At 48.4% G+C, this 19,546-nt stretch overlaps 1 protein-coding gene across 1 annotated transcript; it reads right to left on the reverse strand.

Moving 5' to 3' along the window:
• Positions 1-1,166: 1,166 nt before the first annotated feature.
• On the reverse strand, positions 1,167-17,659 carry LOC136640330 (zinc finger protein 585A-like). The gene is made up of 5 exons (XM_066615377.1): positions 16,551-17,659; positions 15,362-15,488; positions 11,889-11,969; positions 8,831-8,908; positions 1,167-3,910 (listed from the first exon to the last, which is right to left on the reverse strand). The coding sequence occupies exons 1-5, from the start codon at positions 16,605-16,607 to the stop codon at positions 1,254-1,256; spliced, it is 3,000 nt and encodes a 999-aa protein (XP_066471474.1). The 5' UTR covers positions 16,608-17,659; the 3' UTR covers positions 1,167-1,253.
• Between the last annotated feature and the right edge of the window lie 1,887 nt (positions 17,660-19,546).

A 19,546-nucleotide genomic window follows, 5' to 3' on the forward strand; every position in this document is an offset into this window, starting at 1 on the left:
CTAGATGTCCCTGATGTTCTTATTTCTGTTGTTTATATCTTATTTCTATTATTTATATTTGTTTCTATGTCAACTGCATTCTTTTCCAGGCAATAATCAAAGGAATGTAAACCATCAAACACTTTTGCAAAACAAAAAAAATGCACAAGCTCTCCACAGGAAAACGAAACTGAACACTCCACAACAATAGTTGCATTCCAAGACAGTTAATTTGTAATCCAACAACTTTTAATTTATAAAGTTAGAGTTACGCACTCATATTTCCATAACAATCTCAGCAGATCTCCTCCAAAGCTTCTTCTCACATCAACATACAAATAAGCAGAGAAAACCTCCCCCTCATTCCTCTTCTCCCAGGAGGGGGAAAGCCTGCCCCTCCTTCTCCTTCTCTCTGGCTGAAGCTTAATCAGGCAGTCAATTAGTCAATTAATGCCAGACACACATAACAACACTCATTTGCTCCTTTCAACTTCCTTCCCTGCTTGGAGCCTTTGGCAATTTCAACATTGAATCCTCACCATCACTGACATCAATGGCTGGGTTCCCTTGGAGAATAAACAGTCCCTGGCTGACCCCTTCTTCTCCATAACCGTACACCATCTGTAGGATCGAGGCCTCTCCTGACCACTGATCCTCGGATCTCATCAGACCCGTGATTTTGGAAAGAAATAACATGCTTTCCAAGCGCTTTCCAGGAGCTCAAAAAACACGGCTACTCAGCCACCTCAGGCCCTGCCCGCTCCAAATCATACATTATTTAACCTGTTCGTCTTCCTTTCAGATTTAAACAATTTATAAGTTTTAGAGATTATCTGCTCTTTGGATTCTTGTTGTTTTTCCAGTATTGACTCTTCCTCTTCAAATACATATAATTTTTTTATCGATTTTAAATCTTTCTGATATTTGTAGAAATAAGAACCAGAGACATTAAAACCTTCTTCTATTAATTCTTCTCTAGACATCAACTTATATTGCCCTGTGAATAAATTTCTATATAGTAACAATTGTTTCATCAGATTTATTATCTTGTATCTGTTGATGTGGCTGTTGTTCTTTTGAGAAACTGTTTTCTCAAGAATATCCAAGTTGGATCTCATGGATACTATACTGCTCATGATTGAAGTTCAAAGCACTGCTAAAACTGGGTGTAGGGATGTTTTGATGTCAACAGTGGAAGGCATAGATGAAGTTTATATACTGTGTGTGTACCACAATGTGCTGCAAGGCAGAAGTTTTCATAAAACTCCAAGCATTTAAATTGTTTCTTCCCCCCTGTGGGTTCTCTGATGCATAGTGAGGACTTGTCTTCGACTGAAGCTTCTTCCACACTCCAGGCATTTAAATGGTTTCTCCCCTGTGTGGGTTCTCTGATGCGTAGTCAAGCTTGAGCTCCTACTGAAGCTCTTTCCACACTCCAAGCATGTATATGTTTTCTTTCCTGTGTGGGTTCTTCGATGAGAAATCAGGCTTGAGCTCCCACTAAAGCTCTTTTCACACTCCAAGCATTTATAAGGTTTCTCCCCGGTATGGGTTCTTTGATGCAGAGTCAGGTTTGAGCTCTGACTGAACTTTTTTCCACATTGCAAGCATTCATATGGTTTCTCCCCTGTGTGGGTTCTCTGATGCACAGTGAGGACTGCTCTTAGAATGAAGCTTCTTCCACACTCCAGGCATTTAAATGGTTTCTCCCCTGTGTGGGTTCTCTGATGCGTAGTCAAGTTTGAGCTCCTACTGAAGCTCTTTCCACACTCCAAGCATGTATATGGTTTCTTTCCTGTGTGGGTTCTTCGATGAGAAATCAGGCTTGAGCTCCCACTAAAGCTCTTTTCACACTCCAAGCATTTATAAAGTTTCTCCCCTGTATGGGTTCTTTGATGCAGAGTCAGGTTTGAGCTCTGACTGAACTTTTTTCCACATTGCAAGCATTCATATGGTTTCTCCCCTGTGTGGGTTCTTCGATGAGTTCTTAGCGCCCAGTTGAAACGGAAACTCCTTCCACATTCCAAGCACTTATATGGTTTCTCCCCTGTGTGGGTTCTCTGATGCACAGTCAGGCTTGAGCTCACACTGAAGCACTTTCCACACTCCAAGCATTTATATGGTTTCTCCCCTGTATGGATTTTTTGATGCACAGTCAGTTGTGAGCTGCTACTGACGCTCTTTCCACACTCCAAGCATTTATAAGATTTCTCCCCTGTATGGGTTCTTTGATGCAGAGTCAGGTGTGAGCTCCGACTGAAGTTTTTTCCACATTGCAAGCATTCATATGGTTTCTCCCCTGTGTGGGTTCTTCGATGAGTTCTTAGGTCCAAGTTGCGACGGAAACTCCTTCCACATTCCAAGCACTTATATGGTTTCTCCCCTGTGTGGGTTCTCTGATGCACAGTCAATTGTGAGCTATTAGTGTACCTCTTCCCACACTGAAGACACTGATATGGTTTTTCCCCAGTGTGTGTTCTTTGATGCAAGGTCAAGAATGACCTCACTCTGAAGCTCTTTCCACACTCCAAGCATTTATAGGGTTTTTCCCCTGTGTGGGTTCTTTGATGCAATGTCAGGTCTGACGTCCTAATAAAGTGCTTTCCACACTCCAAGCATTTATATGGTTTCTCCCCTGTATGGATTTTTTGATGCACAGTCAGCTGTGAGCTGCTACTGACACTCTTTCCACACTCCAAGCATTTATAAGATTTCTCCCCTGTATGGGTTCTTTGATGCAGAGTCAGGTGTGAGCTCCGACTGAAGTTTTTTCCACATTGGAAGCATTCATATGGTTTTTCCCCAGTGTGTGTTCTTTGATGCAAGGTCAGGAATGACCTCACTCTGAAGCTCTTTCCACACTCCAAGCATTTATAGGGTTTTTCCCCTGTGTGGGTTCTTCGATGCAATGTCAGGTCTGACGTCCTAATAAAGTGCTTTCCACATTGCAAGCATTCATATGGTTTCTCTCCTGTGTGGGTTCTTCCATGAGTTCTTAGGTCCGAGTTGCAACGGAAACTCCTTCCACATTCCAAGCACTTAAATGGTTTCTCCCCTGTGTGGGTTATTTGATGCATAGTCAGGCTTGAGCTCACACTGAAGCTCTTTCCACACTCCAAGCACTGATATGGCTTCTCCCCAGTGTGGATTCTTTGATGCAAAGTCAGGCCTGTGCTCTGACTGAAGCTCTTTCCGCACTCCAAGCATTTATATGGCTTCTCCCCTGTGTGGGTTCTTTGATGCGAAGTCAAGTGTGAGTTCCTACTGAAGCTCTTTCCACACTCAAAGCATTCAAACGGTTTCTCCCCTGTATGGGTCCTTTGATGCCGAGTCACTTCTGACCTATTTCTGAAGTTCTTTCCACACTCCAAGCATTTATAAGGTTTCTCTCCAGTGTGGGTTCTTTGATGACTTTTAAGACCTGAGCTTGAAGAGAAGCTCTTCCCACATTCCAAGCAGCTATACAGCTCCTCCCCTGTGTGGGTTCTTTGATGCAAAGTCAGGTGTGTGTTCTCACTGAAGCTCTTTCCACACTGCAAGCATCCATATGGTTTCTCCCCTGTGTGGGTTCTTTGATGCCGAATCAGTTTTGCTTTCTTACTGAAGCTCTTCCCACACTCCAAGCATTTATGTGATTTCTCCCCTCTGGGGGTTCTTGAATGTTTTCTAAGTTTTGTTTTACTCCTGAAGGTTTCTGCACTTTGACGGCATTTTTCCTTCCTCGTTTCTTTTCGTGGATCGACTTGGATGACACTCAAGTCCCCACCCCGAGGAGCATCAGATGTAGTTCTCCATGTCTCTGTCTGGTTTCCTTCCTGCTTCCATGATCTGTCTTTGCCTCTAAAAGTCACTTCCTCGAGATCAGAAAGGGTTGTTTCTGGGGACATCCCTCGTGGCTCCCTCTCATCTTTATTATCATGTCCATTGCCTCCTAGAACAGAGAGAGAACCTTCACCAGCAGTGCCACAGAAAATTGGGACTTCTGAGATGCACGCCTAGGCACACCCCAATGGATTCAGTGGCACCAGCCTCAATTACGGGATAATTCCCCCCCCCCCGCCAGTTTTTGGCTTTACATTTCTTTCTCTTTCTGGTTATGTTAGTATTACAGACTCTGATACCAAATAACAGTACCACAGTTTCATATGCCAACCTTGATGGATACCAGTGTGCAAGATGAACTGCTTTCCCAGAACCCCAGGCACAAAATAGGCAGTACAGACATTACGAACTCTGGCCTTGTTTTCCAAAGACTTTGGTCAAGCTCAAAGTGTTGCTTGTGTACATGATTCCCACTCCCCCATCACGGGTTACAAGCCATGATGTGTTTGTTCAGCCTCCTGATTTTAGAAGTGGGCTACCTCAGAATGCCAGATGCAGGGGAGGGCACCAGGATGCAAGTCTCTTGTTGTCTTGTGTGCTCCCTGGGCATTTGGTGGGCCGCTGTGAGATACAGGAAGCTGGACTAGATGGGCGTATGGCCTGATCCAGCAGAGCTGTTCTTATGTCTCCCATCCTGGGAGGAAAGAGCTAATCTACCATTGTGCTTCTAGCTGAAAGCCACCTTGTAATTCTTTCATGAATCTTTAATTGTGAGCCATGAATCTGTAATCCTTTCATTGCATTTGCATTCTGTATCTGCCCTCCAAATAGAATTCAAGTAACCCCTGTATCAAAATATCTGCATACCCGCAGATATGTACCTTATGCCTCTTTGTGTTTCTGGTTGGATCTGTATGTTTTCACTACGTAAGAGGTGTGTGACAAACAGTTCTCATGTAGTTCTACCTGCCTGTATGATAGTTCTCATGTGTATTATAAATAAGCTTAGTAAAATGCATTCATAGAAGTTCTGTCTCTAATATATTCATTTATGTAAATTTATTCAAATTTGAAATGTAAATTCATTCTTTTTCCCAGCCCCCGACACGATATCAGAGAGATGATATGGCCCTCCTGCCAAAATGTTTGTCCACCCTTGCTTGTTAGTTGTTAGACGCAGGACTGGAAGGAGCAGGGACTGCTGGAACTCTTTCCCTACAAACTCCTTTCCATCGGCTGCACCAAATACACTCTCACTACACTGCACTCACCGCTAGAGGACACTCTGGTCCTGGGTAGGGTATTACACTCTGGTTAGGGTATTACAATACTATTCTGGGTGAAAAAGGGTATCTGTTTTAAGAACATAAGAGCATAAGAACAGCCCCACTGGATCAGGCCATAGGCCCATCTAGTCCAGCTTCCTGTATCTCACAGCGGCCCACCAAATGCCCCAGGGAGCACACCAGATAACAAGAGACCTCATCCTGGTGCCCTCCCCTACATCTGGCATTCTGATATAACCCATTTCTAAAATCAGGAGGTTGCGCTTACACATCATGGCTTGTACCCCATAATGGATTTTTCCTCCAGAAACTTGTCCAATCCCCTTTTAAAGGCGTCTAGGCTAGACGCCAGCACCACATCCTGTGGCAAGGAGTTCCACAGACCGACCACACGCTGAGTAAAGAAATATTTTCTTTTGTCTGTCCTAACCCGCCCAACACTCAATTTTAGTGGATGTCCCCTGGTTCTGGTATTATGTGAGAGTGTAAAGAGCATCTCCCTATCCACTCTGTCCATTCCCTGCATAATTTTGTATGTCTCAAAATTATGCATTTTTTGTATTCTTGCTTAATGAAGCTACCATCTTTTATTGGAAGTTATCGCTCAGTCTCTTCTTTGAGGGAAAGGGCATTCTCTGCATTGCACTGATCTGTTATCCAGTCTGCCTTGTGGTGACCTCCCCTGCATCTTGCAATCAGAGGCAGCCTACCTCTAAAACCAGGAGCTTGCACATACCTACTATGACTTGTAACCCGTGATGAACTTTTCCTCCAGAAATGTGTCCAATCCCCTCTTAAAGGTGTGACAGAAAAGTGATCCTTGGGGGAATCAGGTAATATTTGTGGAGGCGGCTACTTCACAGGGCCCTCAGATAAGGTACCAAGCTGCTAAATTGGCTCCAAGGCCGACTTGATTAACAACGAGGTGCAGCTGTGAACCTTTCAGGTTCAGTGGGGGGAGTCCACCATGTGGCTTGTGGAGAAGGCTTGTGGCACACCTAGAATGTCCACACCTAGAATGTTCGACTGGATCCGAGTTCTGATTGGTGGTTGGGTCAGGAGACCTACAAAGGTGGAAGGAAGTAGCTTTCCTTTGTCTTAGTTCATCTCTGGCCAAGGGGGCCTGAGCTGTGACCGTTCTGACAAGATGGACCTGCCTTGACTGCAGCAAGGATGGGTTGAACTGGAACTCTGAAAGTGTAAGACTTTGGTGAGTGATAGAGTTCGGAGTTAGCTCTTTATCGTTCTATCATTGCTGAGTGTTGTATTGTATGGATATGCCCTACTCTAAATTCTGAAATCTTTGACTGATGCAGTGCCTGTCTGTATAACTATTCTTAAACTTTCTCTTCAGTAAATCCTATCTATTACAGCTGACTGGATTATTGGGACTGATGGAACGAGGGTTGTGGGAGCTAATCCAGAGTGATTGGTATGTGAACTGGAGACCCCAGTAACTGACACCGGCTCCTGGGTTCAAGCTGAGTCAGGGAGGCTCAGGCCGCAGCATGGCTTAAAGGGGTTCACCAAATTGGCCTGACTACCAGAACTGAAAGCTCTTATGGTTATAGAGCAATTTGGCAACTGAAACTGGAGAAGCCTGAGAGATGTTAAGTGGCTAAGGGCGCAATCCCAACCCCTTATGTCAGTGCTTTCCAGCACTGGCATAGCAGTGCCAATGGGACCTGCGCTGCATCCTACAGTTGGGTGTCACTCACAGAGGCTTCCTCAAAGTAAGGGAATGTTTGTACCTTTACCTCAGAGCTTCATTGCTCTTATGTCAGTGCTGGAAAGCTCTGACACAAGGGGTTAGGACTGCGGCTTAGAGGGTTATGGCCTGTTAATTACCTCTAGGGGCAATAAACAAACTGCACGGCCCTCAGGGAGAAGGTCGTGGAGGCTGTCGCAAAAGGTATCTAGGCAAGATGCCATCACCACTTCCTGTGGCAAGGAGTTCCACAGACTAATTACATGCAGGGTAAAGAAATATTTTCTTCTGTCTGTCCTAACTCTCCCAACACTCAACTTTAGTGGATGTCCTGGTTCTGGTGTTATGCGAGAGGGAAAAGAGCATTTCTCTCTATTCGCTGTATCCAGCCCCTGCATAATTTTGCATGTCTCAATCATGTCCCCCCTCAGGCACCTCTTTTCTAGGCTGAAGAGGCCCAAAGCCATAGCCTTTCCTCATAAGGAAGGTGCCCCAGCCCAGTAATCATTTTACTCGCCCTCTTTTGCACCTTTTCCATTTCCACTATGTCCTTTTTGAGATGTGGCAACCAGAACTGGATGGTGTGGCCTTACCACTGATTTGTACAACGACATTATAATATTAGCTATTTTGTTCTCAATACCCTTCCTAATGATCCCAAGCATAGAATTGGCCTTCTTCACTGCCGCCGCACATTGGGTCGACACTTTCATCGACCTGTCCACCAGCACCCCAAGATCTCTCTCCTGATCTGTCAGCTCAGAACCCATTAGCCTAGAGCAGGGGTCTCCAAACCCCGGCCCGGGGGCCAGATGCAGCCCGCAGCAAGCCAACCTCTTGTTCCCTGAAAACCTCTGGCCCGCTCAACTGAACATGACCAGAACTGTGCTCTGATTGTGTCTGGAGGGTGTCCTGAGGGCCAGAGAGGTTGAATGAATGAGCCCGTTCATTCAGTTATTCACTCATCTAAGTTCCATCTCTAATTTATTTATTTAAATTTTATATTTAAGTTTTTTTTTCCGGCCCTCAACACCAAGCCAGATATTTGATGCAGCCCTCTGGCCAAAAAGTTTGGAGACCCCTGGTTTAGAGGTGAAGTCTTGATTCTTTGCCCCAGTGTGTATGACTTTACCTTTACTTACATTTTAGGAACGTTGCCACTCTTTAGCACCATATTTATTATTCTTATTGGGAAAGGTGCTGTGCCAGGAGCACACTTATTTCCTTTAGCCCTTCCCCCTTCCCACACTGCCCCTGCTCCTCAGAGAGGTAGAGTGCAGGCATGGTATGTCGGGTGCAAGAAAATATTTCTTTACTCAACGTGTGGTTGGTCTGTGGAACTCCTTGCCACAGGATGTGGTGATGACGTCTGGCCTGGACGCCTTTAAAAGGGGATTGGACATGTTTCTGGAGGAAAAATCCATTACAGGTTACAAGCCATGATGTGTATGTGCAACCTCCTGATTTTAGAAATGGGCTATGTCAGAATGCCAATGCAAGGGAGGGCACCAGGATGCAGGTCTCTTGTTATCTGGTGTGCTCCCTGGGGCATTTGGTGGGCCGCTGTGAGATACAGGAAGCTGGACTAGATGGGCCTATGGCCTGACCCAGTGGGGCTGTTCTTATGTTCTTAAACTACAATTCCCAGGAGGCCTTGCAGGTCTTCTTGTTATGTGGTGTGCTCCCTGGGGCATTTGGTGGGCCGCTGTGAGATACAGGAAGCTGGACTAGATGGGCCTATGGCCTGATCCAGTGGGGCTGTTCTTATGTGCAGAGGAGACCTCACGTGTGAGCTCAGGCAGAGGCTGACACATTTGGTAAGGGGCCAGTCGCTGGCTTCCTGCTTCAGGGTGGAGAAAGCTCTGCAGGAGGCAGGGCTCTGCTCATCGTGCTCTCCTTGTAACACCTTGGCATGGATGATTCCAAGCTGGGGCATGAGTCAGTCACAAATTGAGATGGCAGCTAAGGCCCTAAAGCCGACCCAAAGGACAGATTACACAACAGAGCTAAGCAGTTGATCCATCCCCTTCCCTACCTGTTGATCCATCCCCTTCTGAGGAGTCCAGGACCCCCCCTTCTTCCAGCCAGGAGACAAAGTCAGCTTTGGGAAAGTCTGTGGAGGAAATAAAGAGAGTAGTTATTTCTGACTACAAAATTCCAACGTTAAAGCAAAAATTTCCTGGCAGGGGAGTACAGTCTGACCTCAGCATCTGCAGGGATTCCATTCCCGGAACCCCCACGGATGCTGAAAACCATGGATAATAAAGTTTGGGGGTGGGGCCGACAGCCGCACCCAGGAGGTGGTCTGGGAATCCCGGAGGGCCTTGGAAATGAAAACCAGAAGTGCATTTCTAAGGCCTTCTGGAGACCTTCTAAAGCTCAGACGGACCGCTGCCTCTGTAGGCCTTAGACCATCTCCCAGACATGACTGAAAGACTCTTCTGGTTGCATGCAGAAGGTACAGGTTGGCCTCCTGGTTGGGACCTGTGGTGGGTCAAATCCGCAGGTCCCTGATTCAGCAGTTAAGGAAACATGACCTGTATGTAACACATTCCCACATGGCTCTGAAAATGTTTGCCAGGCAATACTGAGTAGAAGCAAACTGTGCACAGAACTTGGACTGAAATGTCAGCCGGGGGTTCACATGGAGAGAAGTCCCAGCCTGGCGTTCCTCCCTTCCAAAAATGAGCCCCTCCCCAGTCAAGATTCTGGGATCCTGCCTGTGTGAGCAGAGGAGGGTGTGGAGGTTTTCGCCCAGTTAATCCATTTGGAGGTGCCTCTCCTAGGAGCAAATGATCTAGGTTTATCCAGAGCTGGACCTGAAAACGGGGTCTGTTTCTCCACAGCTGCCACCAGCAGTGGGTTGCGGCTGACTGGGTGCACCTCCCCCCACCCTCACAAGAAGCACAAAGCGTTAAGATCCACCCATTCTAAGAAAATAAAGAGAAGAATCTCATGCTGGCCTTTTCTCCATTTGGCTTTAATGAGGTGCCAAAGCAGAGCAAGAGGACCTCCAGCCTCCAAAGTGCTTTGACTGCACCACTTTAGAGGAAGTCCGAGACAGTGTTCACAACATGGCCTGGGGAAGCTCCCACACTTCCATCTGGTACTACCAGTGCTTAAACATAATTCCTCCACATGGTAAGGATAAATGGGGACATTTTTGTAGAAGCCTGGCTCCTGCATTTGCTGGGTGGGGATGATCTGGGACTTTCTTCATTTAGGGTCTGGTGTCCTTTGAGGCGGTGGCTGGTGTTTCGCCAAGGGGGAAGGGGCTCAGCTGAATCCAAGCCGGAAGTCATGCTTGAGAAGAAGGGGAATGTGACTTCTTTAAGTCAGGCTTCTTTTGCTCTTCTTTTGTGGATGCTGAAAGTATGAATTAATGTTTACCGTTGTAATGATTCTCCAGGGGAATGGGTAGCAATGCCTGCCTTGCTTCCTTGTTACAGACCTGAGCACAGCTGAAGTGATGTTGCTTGTAACCTGTGTAACCATCTGAGCAGAAGGGGAAATGCGGAGGGAAGAGACTGGAGGGCTAGAGCCTCACGGCCCAATCCTATCCAACTTTCCAGCACCAATGCAGCTGAGATAAGGGAATGGTTGGCAACCTTCAGTATCGAAAGACTATAGTAGAAGCCTACAGCACCTGGTATTCCCAGGCGGTCGCCCATCCAAGTACTAACCAGGCCTGACCCTGCTTAGCTTCCAAGATCAGACAAGATCGGGAGATAGTGTTCAGTATATAGGGAGATGGTTGGCAACCTTCAGTCTCGAAAGACTATGGTATAAGCCTACAGCACCCAGTATTCCCAGGCAGTCTCCCATCCAAGTACTAACCAGGCCTGACTCTGCTTAGCTTCCGAGATCAGACGAGATGTGCAGGCTAACAGTTGCTGTGAGATAAGGGAATAAATGTTCCTATACTTTGAGGAGGCCTCTGTGACTACCCCTCCACTCCAGGATACCCCTTTGGCAAGGCTGAATCAGTGCTTAAAAGTTGGATAGGCTTGAGCCCTCAGTCACTCAAGTGAGCCAAACTCAGCTTTGCAGGTGCCAAGCTCAGAATGGTAGGAATATGCTGACTCATCCTAATGAATGCCAAGTGCAAGAAGGCATGGGTGTCTCCATCTTTCTCACAGCCCCTAAAAGAGCATAGTGGAATTCTTGCCTTTGATGCTGTGAGATGACTAGAGGCCGCATCTGGGAGAGACAGGCAAGAAGCACATTCCCAGATTTAAAACAACAGTAACAACCCAGGTATGTGAATATTCACAGAAACTCCTGCCTGGCTCTGAACACATCTGTCTGGCACTTGTGAGCAGTAGCAAAGTCTGCAAAGGACTTGGACTGTAATGCCAGTTAGGGGTTCACATGGAGGGAAGTCCCAGCCAGGCATTCCTCCCTTCCAAAAATGAGAGCCTTCCTGGTCAAGAGCTCTAGGATGCTCTAGGAAGCAGAGGTGGGTGTGGAGGTTTACTGCCTTTTAATCCCTTGGGAGGTGGACATTTGGAGGAAAGTGGTGGGCCAGGCAATCGGTTCACATCGCACAGGCTCTTTTAGTCTACAGCTCAGCTGAACTGCTTTCTTAGGCTTGCAGGTGATGGGATCCGAATTGCAGGGAGGTATTGTGCTGACTCCACCAACCAACGCCACGTTACTCTAGAAAGGAACTTCCTATTGTGGTGAAGGGTCCCAATTTGCCCCAGCACCTGTCTGTTCTCATTCACCCAGCACCCACTGGGCTGAAGCTCCTGCTGAGTTTAACATTACTTGCACAAGCAAGTTACCTGCTGATTTAACCTCTTCCTGGAAAAATGCACCCTCCCCTTCTTCCAGCTGGGAAATGAGGGCAGGGGGAAATTCCTCTGGGAAAGAAACAGGGAGATGAGTACAAAATATTGAGGCTTTCTAAAGCAACCTGATTCTAGTACTTTGCTGACTCATCCTGACCATTGCCAAGTTGCTCCACAAGAGAATTTTGGTTGTGGTGAAGGGTCCCCATTCACCACACCACCCCTCTGGTTCAATTCACCCTGCACACTGTGAACTGAATCTACTGCTGTGTGAAGTGGGCCTCTGCATCAGCTCCTTACCTGCTGATTTCTCTTCTTCCTGGAGATATGTACACTCCCCTTCTTCCAACTGGAAAATGAAGGCAGGTTTGGGAAATTCCTCTGGGGAAGAAACAAGGAGATGCGTGACTTCAGTCTGCAAAATGTCAAGGTTTTCCAAAGAGACCTGACTTGAGGCTACCCCCCCCCCCGATCCCCCAAATGGCAGGGTATGGGATGGGGAAAAGGTGAGTTCTTTACACATGAATGTGCTTCAGAAAGAGATCCCAAAGTCTCAGTCTGCCTTATGTAAGTGCTGTAAAAGTGAAACCTGAACTGAATCACCCATTGGGAATATAGTTGTGGAGGCAAAACCAGGCATGTTTCTTTCATCTACTTCTCAGCACATGGAAGGGAAGCCTCAACTAGAAGGCCAACCATCCCACTCCCCCTCCTAAACCAATTCTCTCTCTGCATAGGGACTGGAAATTGAGGCAAGCAGAGAAGGAAGGTGGCCTTCTCCACTCCCCGTCCTCCAGCAGGGTTCTCACTGGAGCACCACACCAGTCTGCAGCAGCTGCAGCTCAGTGGTAGAGAACCAGCTTTGCATGGAAGAGACCCCCAGATTAGTCACTCGGGATCGATCTCCAGTACCAACTCAAGGGAGGGCTGAGATATGTCCCTGCCTGAGAAACCAATCCTAAGACTCTGAGCACCAGTGCTGAATCCCAGCACCGGAGCCAAGTGTTGTAAACCAGGTTTATGGCACTCTCCATGTAGGAAGCATCAGTGCTGGGCCCAATGCCAGATGGACACCACTAGTAAAAGGAAGAGAAAGTAAGGACTTTCAGGGCGGGGGAGGTGTTCTGGGGTGGGGCAAGAGGAGGAGTTGGGGAAGGAAGGGGGTGGGACCAGCACAGCCCTGCTTGGCTGAAAAGCCTGACACAAGCAATCTCAAGTCTGTGCCAGCAAAATACCCGGTGCAGACTTGAGAAGCCCCATTGCGGGGCTTGAGGCTTTCTATGGGGGAAGGGAACAGAAGTCCACTTCCACCGAGGAGACCACCGACGGCCCCCGTGGTGCTGTCAGTCAGCATAGACAGGACTGAGCTGGGTGGGCCAAGAATCTGGCTTAGGGGAAGGTGGCTTCCCTCTGTCCCCAAACTCCATGAGTGTCTCTCCAGAAAAGCTCAGAAAGGGAAGAAGAGCTGCTTTAAGGAATTGGACACTCCATCTTCCCCTTGGCTGATCTGACTATAAAATCTCTTACTCATATAATCCTACCTTTCCACTGAGGTCATCAGAGGGTGCCCTTCTAAATGTGCTGCCATTGACAGAGGTGAGGGGGATGGTGGCAAGAAACAGGGCCTTCTCGGTGGTGGCATCTCGGTTGTGTTATTCTCTCCCCCTGGAATAAAGAATGACTCCCTCGTTAGAGCTGTTTGGGAGGCCTTTTTAGTTAGGAAGGCCTCTGACTGCCGACATCCAGGGTTGGAGCTTTTTTTTTTTAATAAATGAAATGCCATTTTATAAGTCTATGTTGATCCATTGGCTTCTGTTTTATTGTTCTAATTGTTTTTACATTTTGATGTTTTAGTATTGTTTTATATCCATAACTTGTATTGGTGTTTTGATCTTGTCAGCTGCCTAGAGAGGCCTTGATTGCGGTAGAAAGGCAGGGTATAAGTTCTTTCAATAAATAAATACCGAGACAAAGTTCTAAGATTGGATCACCAAAGAAAAGCAAGAGAAGGATGACTTGAGGCGCAATCCTTTCCAGCACTCACTTAAGGGCAATGCAGCTCTGAGGTAAGGAAACAAACATTCCCTGACTTTGAGGAGGCCTCGGTGAGTGACCACCAACTGCAGGCTGCAGCACACGTCCCAGCTATGCCAGTGCTGGAAAGTGCTGACATAAGGGGTTAGGATTGCGCCATTAAGCTGGTTGTCTTTTTGTTAGGCTTAGATGACCAAATAGGGGCCCAATCCTATCCACTTTTCCAGTGCTGGTGCAGCAGTGCTAATGGGGCATGCATCCTGTGGTGGGGAGGAAGTCATGGAGACCTCCTCAAGGTAAGGGAACAAATGTTTCCTTACCCCGGGGCTGCATTGTGGCTGCATCAGCGCTGGATAGTTGGATAGTATTGTGTCCTATGGCTGGCAAATCAGTAGGCTTCAAAGTCCTTTTGGCATTGGGACAGACCGAGTCCTAGACAGCAAGAGCCACAAGCCCTGGAGGTGATCCAGCAAATGGGTGGGCCTTCTATTCTGGCCTTGGGGTAAAATAAAATATGATTTATTTATTTTTCACCTTTTTATACTACCCTTCCTCCAAGGGGATGAGGGTGGCGTATATGGTTGGCAACCTTCAGTCTGGAAAGACTATGGTATAAGCCTACAGCACCCGGGATTCCCAGGCGGTCTCCCATCCAAGTACTAACCAGGCCTGACCCTGCTTAGCTTCTGAGATCAGATGAGATTGGGCATGTGCAGGGTTGGTTAGGATTGTGCCCTAAGTGGGGACTTGAACCTGGATCAAACCACTACACCAGTGTTTCTCAAACTGTGGGTTGGGACCCACTAAGTGGGTCGCGAGCCAATTTCAGGTGGGTCCCCATTCATTTAAATATTTTATTTTTAATTTATTAGACGTGATGCATTTGGGAAAATGTGACAGACCTGTACTTTTAACAAGCTACTATGCATATTCTTTTAACAATGATAGCCAATGGGATTTACTCCTGGATAAATATGGGCAGGATTGCAGCCTTGGATTGTTAAAAAATTTTCTGCTTCATGATGTCACTTCTGGTCATGACCACTTCAGGTGGGTCCTGACAGATTCTCATTCTAAAAAGTGGGTCCCGATGCTAAATGTGTGAGAACCGCTGCAGTACAACATCGTGGCCCTTGCTTATGATAAATATAAATTTGATAACTGATAATTTGATAGGATATTATCATGAATCCCACTTCTACTTACACTCAAACCCTCCCAGACCAGACCTCCTTCGTGCCCCCAGCGCAACAGGCCAATCACAGTCCACCCTCTCTCTGGTGAAAACAGGCATAGCCTCAGGGCAACCACACTCCCTTCAGCTGAGCCTGATACACTCACATTTCCTTGGGGAGAAGAGGCAGGATAGGCAGACCAGGAAATAGTCCTCCCCAGCAGCGCCTGGTCCTGAGCAGCCCAACAATTAGAAACATAGTAATGCAGAGGATCGAGAATCAGGAGCAATTCCAAGTGATCCCTTCGGCAAGCCTGGCATCTCCCCAAGGAAATCAGAACAAAACTCTTTTTGTAGGATTGTACATCCTGCTTTTCATCTTCCAAGAGGGCATCAGTCAGGCTAAGCTGAGCTCTGCAACAGTGAGGTATAGCAGGTTCCTGCCCAGGCACAGGTTCCTGCCCCACAGAGCCCACTTCTATGGTGCAATTCGGGCAGCGAGAAACAAGAAGACGGAGAGTTCAAGACTTTGGTCCTGTGCACCAGGGAGAAAGGGCATCCTTACCCAAAGAGGCCGCGATCCCATAATTCTCCAGCATGACTTCCCTATACAGAACTTTTTGGTCTGGATCCAGCAGAGCTCCCTCCTCCTCTGTGAAGCGCACAGCCACATCCTCAAAGGACACTGGACTCTGAAAAAAGAAATCATTCACTCCTCACAAATCATATCTCTAGAGCAGGGGCGTCTAAACATTTTGGGAGGATGGCCACATCATCTCTCTGAGGCTGTGTCGGGGGCCGGGGGGGGGGGAAAAGAATTAATTTACATTTAAAATTTGAATAAATTTACATAAATGAATTTATTAGAGATGGAACTTATATGAATGAATGAAAGTCTTGCAGTAGCTCAAGGCCTATAAAAGGACTTGCACAAAGCAAGGCCAGCATTTCCTTCGCTGCCACTGCTGCAACACAGACGTGAAACAGCAAGTAGTGGAGGGAGCCCTCATCCCACACCTCAAGTGAGAGGTTGAACAGTCGTCCTCATGCTGAGAGCAGTTGCATCGGGCCAGCACGGGCTCCAGTAAGTCCCTCAAAGGCTTGAGAGACTTGAGGGCTGCAAGTGTCCCCCGGGCTGGGGTTTGGGCACCCCTGCTCTAGAGCAGCAATTTTCAACAGTGTGCCTTGGCACATTGGTGTGCCATGAGTGGTCCGCAGGTATGCCGCGGGAGTTTGGGGGTGGGTCATTTGTTAGTAGGTCTATTGGGGGACGAGAGCCACCCACTGGCAGCATGGTGTGCCTTGACGATTGTCAAAAAACTGATGGTGTGCCTTGACAATTTTAGCACCTTAGTGTGCCATGAGATGAGAAAGGTTGAAAATCACTGCTCTAGAGCATCCCCCATCCCTGCCCTTTTATGTACGCTACTGTGATTTGAGGGAACAGTTATGCGGGAAAAGAGACAAAGTGCTTTTTAGAAAGATACATTCTCAAGTCTTAACAAGGACATGACAATATGTGATGACAGAGATATGGTAAGGGAGGCAACTCCAACTGCAAAAATCTCCTGATCAACATCTGATGAGCATCCCAACTCTTGTACCTGAAGGTCACACTCTTCTGAACAGGCCGCCTGGATGTTTTGCAGCACCAGAAAGCACAGGAAAGAATCAGGCTCTTTCAACTGAGAAAAAAAGTGGAGGAAACATCCAGAGCTGTTTCTTCAACACTGCCCTGGTGATCTGCCCCTTACCTGAGTAGGCTGCAAAGTTGGAAGAGGAGACCCTCTGGAACATGGCCCCAAATCCATCTCACTGTCTGTGAGGGAGAAAGAAAATGCTGGGGAAACTCTGATGCTTCGTACCCTTTTCAAATTTCACTTTCTCATGCAATTCAAAATTCTCTTCCCATTTGCTCCATAGCACTGGTTCCGACCCAGAAGTGCCTCTGTGGGGTGAGCCCCACACATCTTGATTCACTTCCTTCCACTTCTTCCCTTTGTCCCTGTTTCTTTCTCTGTCTCTGCCCATCTACTCTCCTCCCTCCCATCCTTGAAATCTCCTTGCAAAACATGCTTCTGCAAAGCCCTTCCAGGCCCACCAAAACCCACCTTTCCTGCTATACTTTCTGCCTCAATCTCCTATTGCAATTTTTCAGGAAGCCCAGTCCCTAAGTGAGATTCAGCAGCAGATAAGACAAATGTCTTATTGATTCCAGGTGATGAATTATAACTCAGACCTTGAGAGCTGATGTGGGGGTGGGGGCGACCTTGCTTTGGGGTGGAGGAGGGTTGCATCTAGCAGGGGCATCTTGGCAGGGCTGTTGCCCCAGTCCTAGATGGAGGCCCAGTTATGTCTGTATGAGGAAAGAGACCTCCCCACAGAGACGGGCCCCTTGAATGATGCAGATGTTTCATCACAGGCTGTGTAAGGAGATTGCTCTCCGTAGGGCAGGCATTTGGGGGCTGATTATTCTGTGCTCAGCTGCTGAGGGGCTCACCCTGCTTTGTCCTCCTTCCTTCCTGCTTCTGAGAGCACCAACCCACTAATGAATTCTCTGGTTCTTTCCAATCAGCCTCAGATATCTAGTCAGACCCTTCTCAAGTGCAGAATCCAGTTCCCTTTCCTAAGATTTCTATCCCACCTGCCTCTGTTAGAACCTTGAGTAAACTTACAACAGTTAAAAGCCTGGTCTTCAACCAGTTAAAGTTCAAGCAGTGGTTTTCGACCTTTCTCGTGTCACAACCCCGTGTGCTCCCTGGGGCATTTGGTGGGCCGCTGTGAGATACGGGAAGCTGGACTAGATGGGCCTATGGCCTGATCCAGTGGGGCTGTTCTTATGTTCTTAACTACAATTCCCAGGAAGCCAGCAGGTCTCTTGTTACCTGGTGTGCTCCCTGGGGCATTTGGTGGGCCGCTGTGAGATAGAGGAAGCTGGACTAGATGGGCCTATGGCCTGATCCAGTGGGGCTGTTCTTATGTTCTTAACTACAATTCCCAGGAAGCCTTGCAGGTCTCTTGTTACCTGGTGTGCTCCCTGGGGCATTTGGTGGGCCGCTGTGAGATACAGGAAGCTGGACTAGATGGGCCTATGGCCTGATCCAGTGGGGCTGTTCTTATGTTCTTATGAGACTGGGGACCCACCGTCAATCTGCCCACCCAGTCACTGCCCACTCCCCACCCGTTATGCCCTTCCAGCACTGTTCACTGTAGCCAAATATTATTTGAGAGTGCAGGAAAAGCGGTTTTGCAGGGTGCCTCACTGGAATGCGCAAGTGGCCTTTCCTTTGGAGCCATTCCAGGCACCGGGAGCAAGACGGAGCTGTGTGGCGCGGAATGACTTTGAAGGGAGGGGGAGAAGCCGCTTGCACGCTGTGGTGAGGTGCCCTGCTTTGCACGCCCTCTAGCCGCGCCACTGCACTAGTGAAAGTTACTTTAGCACCACTGCCAAGAACCTGGGCCGGACCGGGACCCCTGGTGCCTGAGACGCTTCCCCGGTGGTGCTCTAGTCCAGGGGTCTGCAGCCCTAAGTTGCCACGACCCCACATCTGAGGCTTCTGGACCCCAAGACGGAAGGAGGCTAAAGCGCCATCAGAGCTTTGTGTGCCCCCAAATGCCACACCCTCCAAACCCCCAGGCAGCCCCTCCTTTCCCCAATCAGAGGAAGAGTTGCAGGGTCTCCTTGCACGCTGCAGAACTTGGCGGGGGTCTCAGTGCGGAAGGGCCCACCCTGCCCCCTCAGGACCCCCCCCAGAGACAGGAGGCAGCTGCAGACCCTCAGCAGACCCCAAATTTGGCATGCAAAGTGTGTGTGTGGGGGGGGTGCTCCAGTGAGCCTTCTCAGCCCCTCTCTGCCCTGCACTGGCTGGGCTGTGAGCCTGGCCTGCCCTTCCCTCCCCACCTGGGGGCGCTCCTCTCCCCCACCACAGCCCTGGGACCCCTCCCCACTCTAACAGGCTTTGGTCTCACCAGAGAGGCCCCTGTCCTGGCAAAGGGAGGGGTGGAGTAAGAAGAGGCTTCCCGCTCACTCCCCCTCTCCCCCCCCCCCAGGAATCCGGAGTGGCTCCGCTTAACCCTCGCAGTGCCGCGCGGCTGCAAGACCCTGTGCGGGAGCCAAGTCTGGAGCCTGCAGCTCCTGGAGCGAAAGTGGAGTCTGGACCACTGCCTGCTCCAGCCTTTGTCCCCCCACCAGTGTGTGGGTCAGAAGCATCTCTGGCGAGCCCTAAGGTGGTTGGGGCAAAGGGGGGTCCCAGGGCTGCAGTGGGGGTGGGAGACGCTCCCAGGTGGGGAGGGGAGGACGGACTCACAGGCAGAGGGAAGGGAAAAGGAGTGGACATGGAAAAGGTGCAAAGAGAGCGACTAAGATGATTCCTGAGATGCAGCACCTTCCTTAGGAGGCGTTTGGGCCCTTTCAGCCTAGAAAAGAGACGCCTGAGGGGGGACATGATTGAGACATACAAAATTATGCAGGGGATGGACAGAGTGGATAGGGAGATGCTCTTTACACTCTCACATAACACCAGAACCAGGGGACGTCCACTAAAATTGAGTGTTGGGAGAGTTAGAACAGACAAGAGAAAATATTTCTTTACTCAGCGTGTGGTCGGTCTGTGGAACTCCTTGCCACAGGATGTGGTGCTGGCGTCTGGCCTGGACGCCTTTAAAAGGGGATTGGACAAGTTTCCGGAGGAAAAATCCATTACGGGTTACAAGCCATGATGTGTATGCACAACCTCCTGATTTTAGAAAT

The sequence above is a fragment of the Tiliqua scincoides genome, chromosome 2 (assembly GCF_035046505.1).
Source record: "Tiliqua scincoides isolate rTilSci1 chromosome 2, rTilSci1.hap2, whole genome shotgun sequence".
In the NCBI taxonomy this organism is placed as follows: Eukaryota; Metazoa; Chordata; class Lepidosauria; order Squamata; family Scincidae; genus Tiliqua; species Tiliqua scincoides.